The 21,668-nt window shown below is 35.6% G+C and overlaps 1 protein-coding gene across 4 annotated transcripts in view; it reads left to right on the forward strand.

Annotated features, from left to right (window-relative positions):
* The window catches only part of LOC103697947 (nuclear pore complex protein), a 52,224-nt gene that overhangs the window by 2,659 nt on the left and 27,897 nt on the right, over nt 1–21,668 (forward strand). For all 4 annotated transcript variants that reach the window (XM_088716789.2, XM_088716788.2, XM_088716791.2 and 1 more), the window contains exons 3-10: nt 2,233–2,302; nt 5,570–5,685; nt 6,752–6,783; nt 6,899–7,024; nt 9,577–9,735; nt 13,318–13,410; nt 13,512–13,679; nt 19,663–19,761. In XM_088716789.2, the coding sequence (XP_088572915.2) occupies nt 2,233–2,302; nt 5,570–5,685; nt 6,752–6,783; nt 6,899–7,024; nt 9,577–9,735; nt 13,318–13,410; nt 13,512–13,679; nt 19,663–19,761 (863 nt within the window). The remainder of the gene's footprint in view (nt 1–2,232; nt 2,303–5,569; nt 5,686–6,751; nt 6,784–6,898; nt 7,025–9,576; nt 9,736–13,317; nt 13,411–13,511; nt 13,680–19,662; nt 19,762–21,668) is intronic.

A 21,668-nucleotide genomic window follows, 5' to 3' on the forward strand; every position in this document is an offset into this window, starting at 1 on the left:
TTCTCAGAGTGTAGCATATTCTGCTGCAATACAGAATGGCACAAACAGATATTTTGTTGCTTAGGCTGTCTTCATATAAAACATAGGTTGTTCTTGACAATGTCATTTTTAGTTTGCTATGGGTTGTGATAGCATTTTTATGATTTATAATAACTTTGGTTTTCTTGTTTTTGAAGGTCTGGTTTACTTTTGCAGGTGATAATGGTTTGAATTTGACAACTTGTTTTGGAAAATAAATTTGAGCAGATCCAATAGTGACAAAGTTCTTATTCTCTTTATTTTAAAAATTAAAATAATTTTCTTGAGCCTCATGCATATATTTTTGTAGTAGATCACATATTTCTACGAAAGTTCGAAGTGTTTTTGCATTGATTGCTCCAATTTTAGAAGAACTTGAAACTAATGCAATGATATTTCATTCTTTTTTTTTTCCTTTTAAATGCTTGCAGTTGGGCTGATGTATACTCCATTTTTCACTCGTGTCTTCATCCAATTTGTGTTGGTTATTATTATGTGTATGATATACCTTGTGTATGTGCTCGATACCTCTAATATGTATCTCATTGCTTGAAAGTCTAAAAGGCCTAGATACTTATATAATATGTTGATACTTTCTGGATGCTCTTGAGATAGGTGTTTATTTTCTTCCTCAATGAATTTTAATCATAGAATTTATGATTTTGAATGTCATTATATGAAGCATAGACTATATTGTGATAATTAGTTATGCTTTTTGGATGTTTTTTACATGTATGTTACGAAAACATACGTATGCATGTCGTGTCCTTGCCTTATCATATCACCTTTTTTTATTAATATTTGCTGTGTCAACTTTTCGTATCGTGTCATATCCATATCCGATATGGTTGTATCCCTATCTGTGTTTCATATCTATTTGCCTGTCCCTCAAAAAAAAAAAAAAAACCTTGGCTTTACATTAATCCTAGCATTGTTGTGAATAGAAAAAAAAGAAAAAAAAGTTTTGTAAAATGATTTCTTGCACTAGTTATAATTTTCATTATTAGGCAAATTAAAGATTTTATTGATATTTTTTTACATTTATATTTTCAAATTCCATTATTTGGTGTGTAATTGTTGAGTAAGAAACATTTAGGTCCATTTGGCTTGCAACACACGTTAGACAATTAATGTTCTCTTTGCTCGTATATGACATTATTTATACCCATATGATAGTTATGCTAACCATTAATGTACTCTTCAGCAACCTGGTTCAAGACCAGTATGCCAGGTTGGGGTTAATAATTGGACTTATCTTGAAAACTTGGTTGGGTCTAGGTTTTGTAATTTGGGACATGACCTAACTCAGGCCATAATTTATTTGGATCTAATTGAGTTAATATAAAGTATACCTGACTTGACTTGAACGAGATGTCACCTAATTCGAAAACCTAAATCATGTAAAACAAGCCTCAACCTAGACCCAAATATTTTGGGTTGGGTTCGGATTATGCTTGGGCTCGACTCAATCCGGATGGCCCATTGGTCTATTTTTTTTCATGAATTCGATCTAATATGTCCTGATTAGCGAATGGATTGGGTTTGAGTCCAAAATCAACACCTGAAATGTAGCCCAGGTCAGGTGAAACATGCCCTGGTTTGATCCTACTTGTTTGCAGCCCTGAAGATCTCCACCAATTTGCTATTTGAAAACATTCCCCTCGCCAACCCACCTGCTCACTTACCAACCCACATACACACATACAGAGAGGGAGAGATTTATGGTTTAATTATAATATGAAGAATTTTGCTTGATGAGAACTTTAGCTTTATCCATTGCTGAAGGTGCTGCCAAAAATTCCTCATAGTAAATGGGAATACTATGAATTAAAAAGAACAGACATCTACAAAACCGTGAGGAAGTGTCTTTTGATGCTAAAGTCAATCTAAATGGTAGGAGCTTCAAACATTCTAGTGTCCCTAAAACTTATAGTTGTATCCCATCTCAGAAAATAGTTCATGTTATTTTGTCTATACTTGGCATGATCCACAACTCTTATACCATGTTTGCTAAAACTGCCCTTAGCCAAATAAAGAGAAAGAAAGCACCTATTTAAGCTCGATGCTGAGATGGGGTATAAGCTACATTACTAACCCTTCTACAAATTGTGGTAGTGGCTACGAATCATTCATATTTTTTATTATGTCATTTATGTTTGCCTTTATTAATGTGAGAAATCAAATTTAAAAATGCTTGGTTTTTACATATTGCAGGGTTGATGCCTTTCTCTGATCTTATTTTGCGGTTTGAAAAGTCATGCCGGAATGTCTCCGAGGCAATAAGGTTTGCTTTCTATAGGAGCTTGTACTTTAGAGTTTTGCACCACTTGTATGATCCCTCATTGGAGGATGTAAATAGAAAATACTGCAAAATGTTCGGTGAGATGATTTCGTTGTCCCTGAAATATAATGAAAAGAGAGCAGATAAAAATAGCAATTTCTCCTTTCCACGACTTGGGGCAATAATGAAGGTGATATTATTAGAGAAGTAGAATTCCAATACAGGAAAAAAAAGCAATTTCTTGTTTGATTTGGGCCAATAATGAAGGTGATATTATTAGAGAAGTAGAATTCTTTGATGGCAAACTCCACCTTTTTTGTGACATTTTTTTAAATAGTCTTGTATGCTCAGATTCTGAACTCATGTTTGATAGGAACAGCCTTGATAAGGTAATGAAAACTTGCTAAGAAGTAGTAACAGAAATACAGTTTTGGGCTGCATGAAGAAATAGTCAATCTGCAAGCTATCTGTTGGAGATTCCCAAACCTTCAATTAGGTACTGGAAGGAAAATATTCTGACTGTTCAAATTACTTAAATCATTTGAATCATTTTATAGAGAAATATAACTACTTTTGACATATGATGGGAAATGTCGATTTGGGTACTCCTTCAAGTGGCATGAAATGAACATAAAAACCTGATCTTTGAAACTTCTCAATTACTGGTTTTCAGGCTTAAATTTACTTGGCGAAACTAAAGATCTGGGATGTAATTTGAGTCAAGTTAAATCGTAGACTTTTCTCCCCTCATGGATTTTCTACTTTTTCAATGCCCTAATTTACGTCTATCAGATTTTAACTAAAGTCAAAGCATATAACTTAAGTGGTGTGGATGGGTTAAGCAATATACACAATTGAAAATAGAAAGGTAAGGTGTTACTTGGCATCACCTTTATTTTTCTATGTTTAAAAACAGAAAAATAGATCTTTTTTTTTAAAATTTTTAAAAAATATAAACATGTTTGGCACAATCAATTATATTTAAAAATATGAACCTGGCGATGGTGGTGGAGATGGTAGTGGCGACATAGGTAATAGAGGTGTCGATGGTGTTGGTGGTTGGGGTGGCGAAAGTGGTAAGGAGTGTGGTGGTTGGTTGGGGGGGGGGCATTAGCGATTTTGCAAAGGTTACCATGATGTTGATGGCAGTGAGATGGAGGCGGTGGTGCGCGATTGCAGTAGTGAGGGTGTTAGTTATATGATGAATGCAGCAATGATGTTGGCGGTGGTGTGGTGACTGCTGCAATGATGATGGTGTGGGTGCTAATGATATGGTGGAAGTGATGATGATGGTGGCCGTGGTGTGGTGAAGGCCGTGATAGTGGTGGCGGCGGCAATTGCAGCAGCGGAGGCGACGACTGTAGTGGTGGAGACAATGGTAGCGGTAGAAGTGGTGTTGGTGGTAGTGTTAAAAACATGTGTTTCTTGTTTTTGAAAATATTGAAGTTAAGAATATTTTACTTTTATTTTTTAAGAAATAATGAAAGTGACTTTTGAAAAATATAAAAAAAAACAATAACACTAAATATGCCTTTTTTTTTGATTTTTGTGATTTTATTTTAAAAATAAAAAATTATAAATTAAAGTAATGTCAAATAGGCCCTTTGTTAACATGCAGGGTAACTTACAAATTCATCACAACCAAAGGAATGCTCCAAGAGATGGGAGAATCTGTGGTAGCTGATTATACTTCATTACCGTGTAATGGTATTTCAAATAGGCTGCCAATAATGTAATATGTTCAGAGGACAGAAATGTCACGCAACCAGAAATGTCCTTAGGTATAGTGCTGCCATAAATTAACCAGCTAACGCTCTTTTAGTAAGTTTCAACTACTTACATGTGGATGGATATATGCAGATAGTTTATGTCCATAGTCATCATTAGCAAAACATGACCAGTTATTTGATCAGACAATCTTTGCTGGGAAATGATAAAGTGGATACAACATAGAAGATTATTTTTGCATTCACGTGCTAGCTGTTGCGGAAGCAGAGGATGCAGAACGTGAAGTTAATATGGCATGTGTATTGGACTACTGCCCAGAGTACCCATACAAATAATTTATAAGTTGCTTAAATCTCGGTATTGAGGCTTGTCCTGGTATCAGGCTGGTTAGATACAGTATTGAGATGGACCATAACAACCATAATCAGAAGAGTGAAGAAAAATAATAAATATAAAAAATTAAAAAGTTGGTGTCCTTTATTGCTGGTTCATCCCAATCCATCCCAAGTGTTGAGATGTGCAACTGTCCCATTTTATCCTGGTTGAGACGGACTGGGATGAACTTGCTTGGAGAGACCTGGGTCCCTGGATTCATCCCAGGACCCAATCTCTCTGTGGTCTGGTATGTTACTGCCAGGATGGACTGGGTCTTTAAACTTTTGTTGTAAGGGAGGGATTTTGGATCTGATAGAAAGCCATCATTAGGCATCCTTCCGTTGGGCTACTGCTCCGTATGAAATATGATTGTTTAACTAAGAGATTTGGCATGCCTAGTATTAGTTGCATTGTAAGTGATTTTCAAGGGAATCTAGCGCTAACCAGATGAAAATCACCGAGGCAAGTCTGTTCGAAGCTGAAGCTAGAAGTCCTCTGGGGAATCAATTTCTGGATGAGATAGGAATCAAGAGAATAAGAATCGAGATGAACCTGTATATAGTTTTGGAGGAAACAAGGTGACCCTGTAGCGCCAATTGAAGCATCATTTTGAAACTAGGATCTATATGACTGTTCCTGAAGGATGGTTGCATACACATTGCAAGAAAACCAATTAACTATTTTGTTAGCAAAGCAAACAGATAGGAGTATAGATAGCTTAGAGACGTCTATTGGAGCTTGTTAGTCTGGATGTATTCTGTGAGGTTCTAAAATCTAAATAAATTCCTAATGGAAGTTGTAAACCTGGAACCCAAGAAATGGATTATCTTTTATCCAATTTGCCAAAAAAACTTATTTAATGATGACTGTGTTGGCCTTGATGCCTTATTTGAATTAAATATTGAGCTGATCGGTTTAAGCATTTAACTTTTAACATGATGATGATTATTTAGTAAATAGAATTGTATGCATTTTTGCTTAAGAAGAGTGAAACTTTTTCTGTAATGTAAGATGTTTGGCATGAGTAAATCTTGTGTTCTGGTGATTTGAGATGGTTTCTTTTTCTTGAATTTTGAGTTCTTGCTATTATGCATAACTTTTGGGCTACTAGTACAAGGTTAGTAAGTTTTGTAACAGTTCAACATGATCTCATGTTTCGTTTGTCAGGTATGGTAGTACAGGGAGGCACCGGGTGGTGGAGGACAAATTCATACAGCAAAAAGCTCGACTCTTGCTTGAGGAGGCAGCTTCTTGGTCACTTCTTTGGTTTCTCTTTGGCAAAGGTAATCGCTCTGCAACTATTTAGGCAATCTACTTTTGAGCTTTTAACTGTATAAGCAATCTTATTTTTAATCTCCTCATCCTACTCCTTCTCAATTTATTTGTTATGTCTTAAAGTTATTTTGTTGGAACTGATGGTGGATTTGGACGGTGGCTTTCAGTCTCTTTTTCTTTTTTACTGTTGCTTGAGGTGACAGTTGTAAGTATAAAATTATATGATGAATTCTTCTTTTTTTGATAAAGAAAAAAAAGTCATGATATATTTTTATATCATCATCCTTCCAAAGATAACGCACCAAGATTATGGAGGTATATATAGATGGTGTATTTGCTCTATGGTTACTGAATTAAACTTAAGGCCTTCTCGAAAGTCTAGCTTGTTCTTTAGTTTGCATGAGAAAATATTTCCTCTGGTACAGTGATATAACATAAGAAACCGTAGTAAGTGCTGACACTTGTAAATGCATTACTATTTCTAATTTCTTAATGCATTTTGTTTTAGTATAGTTCTGCTGTCACCTCAGGTTTTTATATGGAATTTTGAACACCTGTTTTGTCCTAATTATATTTTCATTACTCAGAAATACATTTTGGATGGCCAAAAAATGCAAAATTTTAGACAGCGACCAGGTTTGGTTATGAAAACATGTCCTATTAACACCTCTGTTCTGATCAAGAGTAAAAATGTATGCAACGACATCCTTAAATTGCTTCATTACAACTAGTTTTTGACATAATCACTGTATATGTGTATTTAGATGTCATCTTATCTTGTACCGTACTCATAAGCTAACATTACTGATGCTTGTCCCAAGTCTGGTCGGAAAGGCTACCCCAAATAGATAGGACAGCACTTACTGACTATGGTTACTGCTATATGCTTTACGTGATGTTCATAGCATTCTAGTTGTAAGCTTTGTCATGTTGCGTACCATGTTTCTATAATTCTCAGTTAGATAAAGAACTTGTTGGATTTCTTTTTTCTAAATCAATATTACAGCCTTCTTGGTTTGATTTTCTTTTTCTTTTTAAATACAAGGTTTGAATTCTTTTTTCATCATATTGCAGGAAATGAAGAACTTCCTGAAGACCTATTTGTGGTATTGCCTGATGAAGTCTTCATCTTCCTTATAACTTTCCATGAAATGTTGCACTTTTACTCTCCTTTAGATGTATAAAGATCTGCTCTCAATTCCATTAATTATTACTATACAGTTGCCAACAACATCACATCAGGAGGCGTGCCAGTTTGTTATGACGGATCATACTGCACAATTATGTCTTCGGATAATCCTTTGGCTAGAAGGGCTAGCTTCAGAAGCCCTTGATTTGGAGAAAAAGGTGTTGAGCTTTTCCTTCGATTTACATAGCTTGCTTTTATGAAGTGCTGAGAATTCTTATTTATTTGACTAGATGCCTGATGATTGATACATATATACTTCTTTTATGATGCCTTTTTTTTCACCTGAAATAGGCAATCACTAGATGAAACTTGGAAATTATACACCTTAAAATGTTTAGATTTTTTTTTTGCCATTATCACAATGCATTCTGGGGATCACACTAGGGAATATGTGTATATAAGTGTGTATGTATATACATGGGTGGAAATATTGCTAGAGGTGTTTTCGTTGTTTGCAGAGCAATAAATTCTAAATTACAGATTATTCTGCTCTTCAGAAATGTATAGCATTCGAAAAATGTAGTAGAGAGCATAATAGTCAATCAGTAATTTATTGCTCTGCAAGCAAGAAAATCCGCTTGTGAATATCAGCAATATTATATTTTGTCATATTTGTATTTTTCGTATAAAGTTTTTCAAAGAGTGAAAACATCTAAGATTACAGATAAACAAGCCAGTTCAGAAGATGTTTTAAAATAAAAAATATTCGACGGAAAAGTAAGCTCGATCATTAAAACAAAGAGTTCAGCTTCTTGAGTTACATGGAGTTGAACAACGTAAAACAATAGAAGGCAATGGTGCGAAAGGGTTTAATATTTCATAAGATAAAGGAATAGGAACACAATAGAGGAAGAAGATCAATCCATTATTAGCGCTATCGTATCTACTGATGCAGCCTCTTAGGGCTAAGTGCTACAAATAATATAGATATGGGCAGAAACAAATTTAATATACTCAACCTACTCTTTAAGACTCAATAAAACTAGTAAATTAACTAAATGTAATTTAGACCTAGTGTACATCATTCGATATCATATCTAGTACTGTTGCCAGTAAGAAAAATCTAGTCAGTCTAGCTATATTGAGTGTGTATCTTCATATATTGCTTGGAGGGGTTTCTCTTCATCTGTGAACATCTGCTATTATAACCTCTGTATTTGCTCTATATTGATCTGTGTACGCATATCTATGCACGAACCTACTTATATATATACATATACATATATATATATATATGTATATACATATATATATATATATATATGTATATATGTATATATGTATATGTGTATATATGTATATATCTATGTGTATATATGTATATATATATGTACTATTTAAATTGTGATGCCTACATACATATACAATAGTGTATTACTTTTGTTATCTTTCTATACCATGATAGAGGAGATTGATTGTTTCACTAATTCTGATTGGTAAAAATGGTAGAAGATATATATGAGGATATATATTTAATGGAATTACAACAGTGTCGAAAAATTGGATAGTGTTTTGAATTGTGTAAACACTGTGTTACTCCAATGTGGAAATTTATGAACAAGCAGGGTGGACCCACCCATAAGGAGGTTTTTTGACCATTTCCATAATGGAGGTAATTGAGATCTTATGGTCACATACAAGGAATATGCTAGGATCACATGAGATAGTCTGAGGCTGTGTAAAAGTGTCCAAATGAGCAAGGGAAACCTTCATATAACTTGTATTTATGTTTAGAAAGGATTTAAACAAGCTGATGTTTACAGAGGACATGACCATTTCTAAGGGTTTGACAAAAGCAACAACTTTTGTTAATAGGGTTTTTGGGATGGCTAGGTCATGATTCCCCCATACTGTAATTTTGTTTGGTTATGATGGAGGAATTCTGAGGTTTATGATATGGTGGATGAGGAATAGGATAGTATCTTGGAGTTTGGCCACAGTTTGAGGTCCTGTTACACTTACAGATCATGCTGTATTGCTTTGTGTTTTCCTGTATTGGAAAACCTCCATGGTATAGATGGAACACTGTTTTGGTGAATCGATTTTGGAATCTGTAATTCTCTCTATTGACACATTTGATTACATATGGCAAAGCATGAAATGGGGGAAATGTATTTTGGTCAACTTCACGTTTATGAAGTATACAGAAAATATATAATTGTAGTTTTGAATAGTCAACTCCAAAATTAGTGAATTAGTTAAATACATTTTAAGTTTTCAAGTACAGAATCCGTTACTTTCTCATACATTGTCTTCATAATCATAATATCTTAATTGATATACACACACTTTGTATGTAAGCATGTATATGTTTGTACCAAGGATTTGTAAATCCGGGTACGGACCTATGCTAGTCCCTGGCTAATATTGTGTGCCTCAATGTAGAAATGGTATGGGATTAGCTACCAAAGATTTGCTCACTGTGCTAGTCAGGGCCTGTTTGGTATCACAGAGGGTTGGTTAGGGGTCCCAGAAGGTGAGGCATCTGCACCCTTGAATTATTGTAAAGTTAGAGGAATTAGTGTGATAGGCTTAACTTTTTTTTTTTTTGGATTTTATTTGCATGCTCTGAAGCATCTGTTTTGATAGGCATAACTTTTTCTTTATCAAGTATAACTTGCAGAACCTTGTCATGAAGCACTGTAACAAGCAGCTATAAACCTGTTTTGCTGTTAACCATTAGTAAGTGGAATAGTAATTGTTTTTGTAGGTGAGAGGGTCTCATGTTGGTTCCTATCTTCCAAGCTCTGGAGTTTGGCATCATACACAGAGGTTCTTAAAGAAGAAGAATGATGATCCAGCTATAATCCAGCACATGGATTTTGATGCTCCAACACGTGAAGTAGCACGACCACTTTCTGATGACAAAGTATGTGTATCTATTTATTGCATTTTCTTTATACTGATTCTGTATGTTTATCAGTAAGATTTAATTGCTCCGAAGCATCTAGAACCTTCAAAAGTTGTCCAATCAAATTCCCTAGATTATAAGTTCTAATTGATGAATGCAAATTGTGGCACCATTTGGTGAATGCACCAAACATGCTGGGTTTCCCTTGGTTTATTAGTAACTAGCACTTGGCACATGTGATGCATGTATGGTTTTAAGAGCAAGGAATATTTGTCGGATCATTATGGGATTTATTCATGAGTTGATCTATAAAGCCAGAATAAAATGTGTGTTTTTCTTGGTTTTCTTTGTAAAGTAATATGCAAGTCATAAATGGGTGAGTTTACTAAACAAGGCTGTATGTTCAAGGAATGGGTGGGCATCCTAATGTCTTATGCAAAAAATAAGTGTTGCATCCTAGAACCCAGCTCTACTAAGTATTGAGTGTGATTACAATGACGGCCAATCAATGGCCTGAATTCAGTCCAATTAATTGTTGCGGAAGCATATCATTCTAAATTTAAACTTCAATTCATGGAATCACAGTATAAGGGGCCATTAATCTTTAGTGAAATTAAACTTTTACAACTCATGGCCTTTTGAATTAAACAAGGCTCGCTTCTTTTGCTTAAAAGAAGCAAACTATCTCACAAGAATGCACTTATATTTTTCAACATGAATACATTCCAATATTCCTTCAACACCCAGTACATATCTATAAAGACAACCTACCTTGTGATACACCTAAATAGCATGAGTTTCTTTCTAATGTAGACTCTCACTTTGATATGCACAACAAAAATACTTCAAACCTTCTACTAGACTAATCCAACAAGTTTTTCGCTTTGAAATATAATACATTGGGTGAGTGAGGTACATATAATTTTGTTCGTGTTCACCCTATTGTTACCTTATTGTCATGTTTTGCATTCTTGAGTGCTGATAGATGGGACTGAGAAGGTAACACAACATTCAACTAAGAAGAATTTGTAACATAGAACTTATCGTGATAACAATCGGTTATAAACTTAAACCATGTGTGCTTGCTAGCCAATCCGTGCCGCCCAAATTTGGGTGGTACCATGGCCTTGCATGAGAAAAGGGCCTCTCAATTATGTATCGGTGCTAGGGTTGTATCATATTGTACTGGACGTACCCTACTGTATCTGTAAGGCACCAGTATGATACTCGATACTGGTTTGCAAACCTTGATTGTGATTGATTCTAATTTGTGTCCTTAACTTTTTCTGTAAGTATATTGACCTATGACAATGGAATGTCTTATTGTTTGAGGTAATAGAGTCATAGTAGCTGAATATCAATCTTCATCAATGGTTGTGATTGTATATTAAGGAGCAAGGAAGATAGAGATACCTTGAGACAGAAGAACAAGTTGAGCTAGCCACTATATGCAAGATGTTCTCTAATAAGGGATTCTATTAATTGTGGAAGATGATGCGTGTACACAATTAAGGATTCTAACAATATGGATGATAAGTGTGAACTCCAGTGAAACATGCTACCTTGCACAAATATGAAATATTCAGAGAATCGTGCCCCTCTAGATTCTGCACAGACTATACCTTCGTTTCTCTTTTTTTCTTTATTTAGTTTTCTGTTTTACTTGTATGTTTCCCTTTTAGATGGGATGCACATGTTAAAAATCAAAATATGCGTGGAAGTTCAGATCATTGACTGATGAATGAATAAAAGCATTCTTGCTGCATCAGTTTCTTGGTGGTATAAGGCTGTTGAGTTCCTCTGGAGCAGGTCTGGAGGACTTGAATGAGGTCAACTCTTACCTCTTATTTCCAGCTTCTCCTGTCAACCCCATACTATCCTGTCATTTTTTTTTCATTCCATTTGGAATCTGAAATCCATCACAAAATCGAATTACATCCCCCTATATATCATCATCTGACTTTGAAATCATCATTTACTGATCATGTGCTGATCTTCTTACTGTTCATCGTTAGATCTCCACTGTACCGCACCACATCAGCCACCAACAACTGTTTCTCAGTTCCTAAATGCGAGAAAACTGTTGACATGGGAACAAGGATGGTTGCTACCTGAACTAAGATCAAGCCTAGATTGACATCAACATGCAATTGGCGGTGCAATGCAGCAGACATTTGCAAGTCAACGATCTTTCCTCGATTCCTTTTCAACTCTGGAATTCCATAAGAAAAAAGGACAAAATTTTAACTTTTCTATTAAAAAAATGCAGTGATTTTCTTTGGAGAAATTTAGATTAAATAGATGTCTGAGTCATGCATTCGTAGCATGACTATATCAAGTATTTTGAACAATAAGTCTTAATAGAATGACATTCCATAAAGCTAGGTATGCCCAGGGAGTACTCTTACAAACCTGAGCTCCAGTTTGTAAAAATGCAACCATTCGTTCCCTTTTAAAATGATGTATTGCCTGTCTCTGTCTTTCCCTTGTTGCCACTAAAAAAAATTTGATGTCAAGCATTTTATTTTTTTAAAGGCTTTTGGGGTTTCATTTTGTTTTTTGTTTTTAAAGAATAGAGACTTCTCAACCAATTTTAATCAATGATTTACCTGTAAACCACACTGGATATAATATTGTCATATATTTCATTTCATTTTCTTCTTGTTACTTTAAAAACGCTTCTACTAGCTGCTATCTTTTGTCAGCAAATGTACATAGTGCAGTTGGAACACACTATAAAGTTTTGTGGGACCTTTGTTTTGTTATGTTTTCCTTATAAATTTAGTTTTCTGTTATTTATAGTACTATTAGTCATGGTTTTAAGAACTGCTGAAATGTGACGATATGACCTGTACCGTAACGTTTCAATGTGAAACTGGCATGCCGAAACGGCTATACTGGCACCATACTGGCTGTACTAGTCCTTATCATTGTGTACGAGCGGCACCATATCAGCCATACCCATCGATATCAATGGTTTTTCGATTGTTTAGAATATGTTACTTATTGTATGTACTGCCATACTGGTACTGTACCGATACCAACTGTTCAGATGGATAAAAAGTAGGGGTTTGGTATCAGTATTTAAAACCTTGATATTAGTGGTTATTCTGCATAATCCTTGAAGCTGTCCTATTGTCTTTATCGGAAATTGACTCACAATCATTTGTCCAGTGTTAGCATTTTTCAGTTTGCATTCCATACGTGATGATTCAGAAATCTACTTTAGCTTGCCTTGAACAGGATGATTTGCATCAAGATGGAACAATTAAAAACTCATAGGAATTCTCTCTATTTGAAATTGTTAGGAGGTTGGAATTAAACCTCAAAAGTCAAACATCTTCTCATGATGCCTAGGAGTCTTTAGTATTCCAAGTAATGTTTAACTGCCATGTACCACCAGGCTCTTGAAATGAACCAATGGCTCTAGTGATCTATCAGCAAAATGCCGAACAAACTAGAAAATGAAGCTGTGGGCATGTGAAAATTTCTGTTTTTTGAATGCATACCTAGACTTGATTTCAATTTCTTTACTTTTTCTGGCATGTGTGCTATATTAACTATATATAATTACATGAGTGGCTTATAAATGCTAAACAGAAGCAAGATGAGTTACTTCTTGAAGATATTTGGACTCTACTGAGGGCTGGAAGACTAGAAGAGGCATGTGAGCTATGCCGTTCTGCTGGGCAGGTGTGTCAACATTTCACCAACTTTGGTCCTTTTTTTAGCCAATTGGTTTCTTTGCAAAACTATTAATTTTACTAATTTATATCTGCAACTATAATGTTTAGCCATGGAGGGCTGCAAGTCTGTGCCCTTTTGGAGGGTTAGATCAGTTTCCTTCTCTTGAAGCTTTAATCAAGAACGGAAAGACAAGAACATTGCAAGCCATTGAATTGGAGAGTGGGATTGCACACCAATGGCGTCTTTGGAGATGGGCCTCATATTGTGCATCAGAGGTGAAATATGACTGTATTTTCAGCCGTTCTAATCTGCAATTGCTGTTCATTTTTTTCTTTGTTTACCTATTTTAAAGCTAATGTCATTGTCTGCATTCCGTTGATACGACCTCATGCTGCTCTTGGTCCTTTACTTTGTGTCATCGAAGCAAGAAGATCTTGATCCAAGTGCTTGTTTTAGTCATGGAGGACTGAAGGAGTTGTTTTTGATTTAAACAACTGTGGTTTTGGGCTGGAATTTTGAAAAACGCAAAAATCTACAAAAATTAAAATATACAAAACTTCCATGTTGTCAAAATATGCAAAAATTTTGTGGGGTTAGCGTATAAAATTTAGTACAATTTCACAATGTTTCTCCAGGTTTGTTGTAAACTTGTAGCATAAAAATTGATAAATTTTTTTGCTTAAGTCGGTATATGAAAACAATCACAAAGAAAGCACATGGTCTAGGCTGAGATTTAGTTGTTGTAATGTACCACTTGTGGATATACATATGTATGCACATTGTGCGCATGCATTTGTGTTTCAGGCCAGAAACCTTTTTTGTATTAAAACCATGTCTATTTACTAATCATGATATCTTAACAAAAGTTAAGCATTTGGCTTACTATTTCCATTGCAATTCTTTGCGAAGTGTGATGGAGTGCATTTTTGAGGCATATGAGGCTAGAAGAGGGCTACTCATGATGCCTGGTCAAAAACTAAACATTCAAAGCTGGCAAACTTTGTACAGTTGCTTTAGGCAAGGTTGGAGTTTCGTTTTTACCCTGCATCGTGCTTACCTGCATCTAGAATACTTTCGATAGATTTTTTTTTAATAAAGTGGATCTAGTTTTGTAAGAGATGTTAAGGTAGTGGTCCGGTTGTTTGTCCTTGATGTAATATTAACTATTCTATAGTCCCTTCAGTAACTAGTTTTAGTATTGTATGATATTGTGGAAGTACCTGGATACAGGCTGTCATTAACTTGGAAGTACCTTTGGTGAGCTTGGTTTCTGTTATCAGATTCAAGACAATGGGTGTTCTGTGTTTAGATATGGGGGAGGAGATTGCAATATCATGGTCTAAAATTTTGGAAGTATTAAAATTTTAAATGCTAAAAATCAAGGATTCAAATTGAGGTACAGGGGTGGTAAGCCTTGGTATGAATGAGCCAAAAAAAATTGAAAAAGGTGGCAAGCAAAATTTGAAAAAAAATTGATATACATTTGGTACACCTCAATATAGGTTGACATGCCTCAGGCATGATAAGAGGTGGTTCGGTGTTGTTTTGCCAAAATTGGATCATTTTGACTTTTGAGCCTGTCTGAATTGGTCCTTGACTGGTAAGAGCCAGTACACATCTTTTCAATTCTTGGTTAATATGATAAGATATTTAACTTGGTTTAAAGGGATGACGTCTTTGGTGTTTATTAGTACAATCTGTATTTTGTTCTGGATCCACTAATATACATAAATATAATGCAACTCCAACATATTTATAAGTTTTGGAGAGTGGAAGTTGGGTATACTATAACTGTAATATTTGGGCTTCTCTTTAGGGGAAAAATTTATTTTGATGATGTGTTTTTAAATTGGTCCTCAAGATACTAGACGCCTAATTAGTAGTCTTCTGGTGTGCATCAATCCATTTAAAATTGCCTTTGAAGAACATGTTTTGTGCCTTATGATTATTGAAAGTTTTTACAAGTCATTTTTGTGCATGTTTTTCCAGTTTATTATATATATTATTTGAGGGCAGAAGGGCAGTAGTTTAGCCAACACCTCAAGCATGTAAGAAATTTTCTTGTGTACAAGCAGTATGTACAAGCAGTACTCCATTAGTCTGTCCGTGAATGACATGCAGACTCACTAGTTCAGTCTCTAAGAGTTGTTTCAATCCTATAAGTTGAGCTAGGTCATAAGCTAGTGATGATCATACTGTCCCAAGCACGAAGTTGGTAAATCTGTATGTTAACAACTTTGGACAGCACATGAATAATTATAGCCATATTTTCCAAATCCAAGCTGCATCCTATCAATATACAGGGTGAAATTTTTCTCTTGCACTGGGAGAGACATCAACTTCCTCTTCATGATGATATTTTATGATGGTCGACGATCTTTTCCTAAAATGTTCTGGTCTGGGTGCTCCATTTCCCTGGTAGCATAATTAGTAAGTGCTTCATGGGTAGGGTTTATAATATACTTAACAAGGATAATTCCAAATACTGCGAATAACTTACCAACACATTTTCAAGGGACACGAACTCTACCGGAAGACTTCTTATCATTTGGCTAATAGGTTGCAAGCTATAAATTAGATTTAGTCGGCACCAAGGTTAAGGTGCACTGACTGATTTTCATCTAATAGTAAAGAGATCAGTTGAAGAGCTTCACGTATTGATCTTTAAGCTGATTCTCATTTAAGCCATTGAATGGATCAGACTCTTACTGGATTATGGTTGACTTTAGTGTGATCTGCAAACTAAAACTGCTGATTCAGTCTATATGATCATTTCTGATAACTGAAATAAAGCAAAATCTGGACCTACTTATAGTTGGATTTCTGATTATCTGATCTATTCTAGTTGTCAGGTTAGGTTAATGCCAAGCGATGGAGGTGGCAGCCAAAAGGTGCTTGACAGCATAGGGGTATGCGTATGTTGGTGCATGAGGGGGGGGGGATTGTCGAGGGTGGAGTAGTGGACTGGAGGAAGGCCAAGGAAGCTTAGTGGTAGTCCAGGAAGATGGGCATGGGCATGAGAGGAGGGGGAGGGGGGTGTTGAGCAGAATAGTGCTATTAAGTAATATTGCAACTGTTTAAGCATTGTTCTAGATAGTTGGATTGGTTCAGGTTAAGTCTAGGTTCGGATGTGCCTTGTGAATCATCTTATATCTATTGTTCATTTTTTGCTACAAATGTCACATGGTTGTTTAGATCATGTTATTTTTCTCTAAAGTAAATATAGGTTTAGTTGCTACGCACGATTGGACATTGATTTAGGTAATAATTGTGAACTTGGACAAGATATGGGAATCCAAATGTGATTTGCACATTGTAGCTTTTCCATGAGTAACACAGTGAATCTTCAATCTCTCTTCTAGGTGGTTTTCAACTCTTTTGGGTGCTTGCTTTCTTAAGGTGGAATCCAGACTTTTCTCCAAATTTGGCAAGTATTTTCTGTTGCAAAGATTTAAATCTTTTATATCAGTACCGAATTGATTGACAACCGATGTGGTTTGTGCCATACTGCACTAGGATATAAGCAAATATGCTTTGTTATGGTCGTTAAACCATTGGTATGATTTATTTTGGCCTCCAATTTGTTTTGCATTTTTCTATGTTTTATTGTTTTAGTACTTTTTTTGGAAAAAAAGATAGCAAGGGTATTGATTTAGGTGTCCTAGTCATCCTATTTGATGTGTGCTGTATTTTTATATTTGCTAGTACATTACATGTAATAGCATGATTTGCAAATTCAAACCCATTGAAAACATTTGTGCGCATTGACAACTGAAATTCAATTAGGTTATTGGAATGATTGAATTAATTAATGATATCGAGGATTATCATGATTCAACATAAAATAGTCTAATACTAGCATGATTTGACAAGCAGAAAAAAGAAATAACACATTTTTAATATTCTTGAAAAGCATTGGTCATGTTTTGTCATAGATATGAAGTCCTTTGCCTCAATGACAGGGTGAGATGTGCATTATTAATTGATTATAATAATCTCTCATATACATAGAGAAATAGATGTCTTTGTTTAATATTATTAGCATGAGTATTTCTATTGAAGCATTAGGTGCTATTTAGGTGAATGCTTTGGAGCAAGGTCTCTTGGATTGGTACTAGGGCTTGTATTTACCGATGCCCGTTTGGTACGTACTGAAACTGGTAGAGGGCGTCACAGAGGGAGGAGAGGGCGGGGGAAGAGAGAGAGGGGGGGGGGAGAAAGGGAGAGAAACCCCTAACCCTAACCCTAGAAGAATTGAGGGTAGGGAGAGAAGGAAGAAAAAGGGATGGAGAGAGGGGGTAGAGGGAGGAAGAAAGAGAGAGAGAGAGGCGTTTCTGGAATTTCAAAGCTCTGACATGACACAACTGAGGGGTGTAGAGGATATCATGGAGAGAAGGATGCATCACCGATGGAGCCCTCATCGTGTAATGTGGAGTTGGTTGAACATGGCGGAACCCAGGGGAGGGGGGCATGTGGAGAGAGAGAGGGAGGGAGCATAGTCAAAACCTCAAAGCCTTCGAAGGGTTGCGCGCGCGCGCGGGGGGGGGGGGGGGGGGGGCGATGAAGAGAGGGCATCAGGATTTATTTAAAGCACTAATTTGTCCTGCTTCTTGACTGGTTCGGTTCATACGACCCGAATTGCCTAGTTCAAGGTGGTTTGGCTAACCTTGATTTGAAGACTAAGATGCAAGACTTTTTTCTTACCGCTCTTTTGGGTTTTAGCAATTTTTCATAAAATAAAAGTTTATGGGTCATTAATATTTGAGAAATACTAGAGCATTTAAAAGTTGGCATTTTTGAGCCAACCCTAAAAATTTGGAATTTGATTTAGTACTTTTGTTTTAGAGGAACTTGGTTTTTGGGACTGTTGAAGTCAGATAGTTTTTCTTTTTAATTTTTTTACTTGCAATATCTCAAGTAAATTTTACTTAACTATTTTTTTTATAAATAAGTGTAATAGTTTATCTGTTTGTTAGAAGTCCACTCTCACTGGTTGTTCCCAGCTTAAATGGTGGAGAACCAAAAGAAATTTAAGGCCATCTAGAGCGGCATCGGGTGGTGGTATTGCTCATTCTGTGTGAGTTGGGGCTTGTTCAGCCTTGATCAGCCTCAATACTGCCTGATTCAGCCATTTGCATGGCATTCCGGTTGCTATTCTACCAGCTCTTGGCCAATATGGGGCTGGTAGGCTTGAGATTTAATTCCTTGATCTCTTGTATTTAACATTTTTTCCTTTTGTTGATTAACACAGGATCATTTGTGTATAACTTTTGGTACCGGTACTGATATCCAACTAGTACAATGTTGGTGTGGTCCGATTTTGGTACCAGCACTTCCTATGGGGGGCATACTGACTATTGATTTGTTATTCTTATGAATCGCTACTCTGAGTATGGACCATTCAGTCCGGTACTGCAAATCATGCTTCCAATCAACTACTGTGTTTGCACTTATATGACTTGCTATCCAAGCTTCTGTTAGCTGTTTTGAATATTTGGAGATCTAGTTAAAACGATATATAATTTTTTTAATGTCAGCCATTCTGGCAACCTCGAAGAGAAATGAATGTGAGGAACACATGTTAAAACTGGTTTACTATATATTCTAAACCTACTGGTTAAGAAACTTATCTGGGCCGTCTTTCTTTATTTCTTGAGGTAAAGCTCTTAAAAAAGGCTCGGCACATGGTTGAGCCTTTATAAGACAAGGTGTATTTTTTATGTAAACTTCTTGTTATGTGCACACCTTGTGCCTTACAGTTTTTATGCGCAGGCATGTACCATGAGTTGGTATTTCTGTGACTTTTGGGATGTTTTTGCTTTTCTTTTTGCTTTTTGTTTGAAGATAGTGTTGTTGCATTTGAGTTTAAATGCCAGACCAAAATATTCTGAACTAAAATGCCGAACCAAAATATGGTTGAAGTTTACACTATCATTATCATTTCTGTACATATGATGTACGATGTGTGTGATCCTGAATCCCTGATGGATGAGGAAGCTTGCGGCTTACCTCATTGAGTGTTTAAGTGCTTAAACATCTGCCTCTGCCTTCTATGCAGTGCCTCGTATTGTGATTTTCTTCACTTCTAAAGTTTGAATTTGCATTTAACCTTTGAAAAGGTTTCTTAGTGGCACAAAGAATTGCTAATATCATGATACACACTGACACTCTCTTGTGTGTTTTTATCACTAATTTGTTGCACATGGATGCCTTAACTTCTGAGACCTAACTGCTCCTTTGATTAATCTTTATGTGAAGAAAATTGCAGAGCAAGATGGTGGGAAATATGAGATGGCTGTGTATGCTGCACAGTGCAGTAACTTGAAACGCCTGTTGCCTGTCTGTACTGACTGGGAGGTAGTTTCTAATCCTTGACCAATTTCTGTGTTTTAACAACAATCTTATAATATATACTCTTCTATTAAATGTTTATGTTTTAGAACCTTCTCATCTATAATTCTAGTTTTACCTCATTATTTAACCCCTTTCCTTGTGATAACTGCTTATATATGCTAATATATTTTTTCATGTTTTATATATGTTGCAATGTGTAGTAACTTGAAATGCTCGTTACCTGTCTGTCCTGACTTATATGTAGTTTTTAATCCTAGACCAATTTCTGTATTTTAACAAACGTTGTACTAGATATATATTAAATGTTAAAATTTTAGAACCTTATCATTTACAATATTCTTCTGGAGTTCAAATCAGCACTCTATTCTGGTTTATTTCATTATGTAACTCTGTGTCTTGCAATAACTATTTATATAAGTTTGCATTAAGTCTTTTCATGTTGTTGACAAGTTATCTTTCTTCCTGTCTTCTTTTCAGGCCATGTGTAAGTTCTACTTTCTGGTCCACCAAAATAAATTACTTCCAGCCTAGTTTTAAGAGTTTTGTCATTTCATCTAATGTATTTCCCATCAGCCTCTCCCATAACTTGATATGGCCTACGCAGGGCTCTTAAGTTTAAACATGAGATGACAGTATGGTGTATCCCTTTGTTTTGAAAAGGCTTACCATTTTACTTATCATCCGAAATATTTGGTCTCTTTGTAATGCTTAAGATCTTTTTTGGTTAGTGGCTAAAATTGTCCCTACTTTTAATCTCGACAAACTTTCTTCAGATTTTAATGGCTTCACCTTTTTGCATTGTTTTCGAATTTTCCTTGATTTAATTTTCAGAATTAAATGGTGAGACACAAGCATCTTCTTGGTTGTGTTTCCCTTACAGTCTACTTCTTAAGTATGTGCGCATTGGATACATTTTGGATATGATCATTCCATATAGTATAACCATCTTTTGCAGATCTCTATTGGTGTATTTAATCAACCTGTAGCTTTACTCTTCCTAGGCTAATATTTGGATTTTTTTTCTCTTTCTTGCAAGCCCAACTAGATGAATAGATCATTATAGATTGTATATTTTTTTTCTTAACTCCATCTTTTTGGTATCTTGTGAACTGATTTAGGTCATATTTTATTTCTTTGTCATTACTGGAACTAGGGATTTCCTAGATCAACATTTGCCTCTCAACATTTCGTCGAGTTTCTTTATATGAATTTTGGATGATATATTCTCAAATGACTACTATAACACGTCCTTGCTTTATTCTCATATTTCTTCATGTTTGCTGCGGCTTGAAGTTCCAGCATACCTCTTTCAATAATTTACCTTGACATGAAGTTACACCTTCTCCTTTTGATTTCTTCCCCTTTGTTCATGGGCCTTCTATAGTTCGATCTGTTGACTCTTTGCTTATGATGTTAACATGTGAAAATTCCCCATGTAAAATTTGAATATCAGTTTTACTTTTCTTGATAGAGAAACAACCAATTCATGACACATATAGTCTGCTCTCTAGGGCCCAATTTGCATACAACCATCATGATGCGGGATACGCCCAATTTGCATAAAATCAGCATGATGCAGGATACTATCCCCCCCCCCCCCCCCCCCCCCCCCCCCCCCCCCCTAGCTATTCTTGAAATGTAATATAGCAAAGTGACAAATTATAATAAATATAAGGCTTCAATGGCCAAATTTTTGTTGCATATTAAGCAATAAACTTAATGGATGACCGAGTAGAAATTCCTGTCATTAATACCAGCATCATTAATATCGGTGTCCATATAGTGAACGGAGAACTTTGCACAAGTCGAGTCTCTGTGAAGAAACTCTCCTCATTAATACTGATCTTGCACAATTTGCTGGTATGATTTTTTCTCCTTTTTCCAACTATTCTCGAAATGCAATATAACAA

This window comes from Phoenix dactylifera, chromosome 2, assembly GCF_051530095.1.
Source record: "Phoenix dactylifera cultivar Ajwa chromosome 2, Ajwa_hap1_PhDact_Kaust_v1.1, whole genome shotgun sequence".
In the NCBI taxonomy this organism is placed as follows: Eukaryota; Viridiplantae; Streptophyta; class Magnoliopsida; order Arecales; family Arecaceae; genus Phoenix; species Phoenix dactylifera.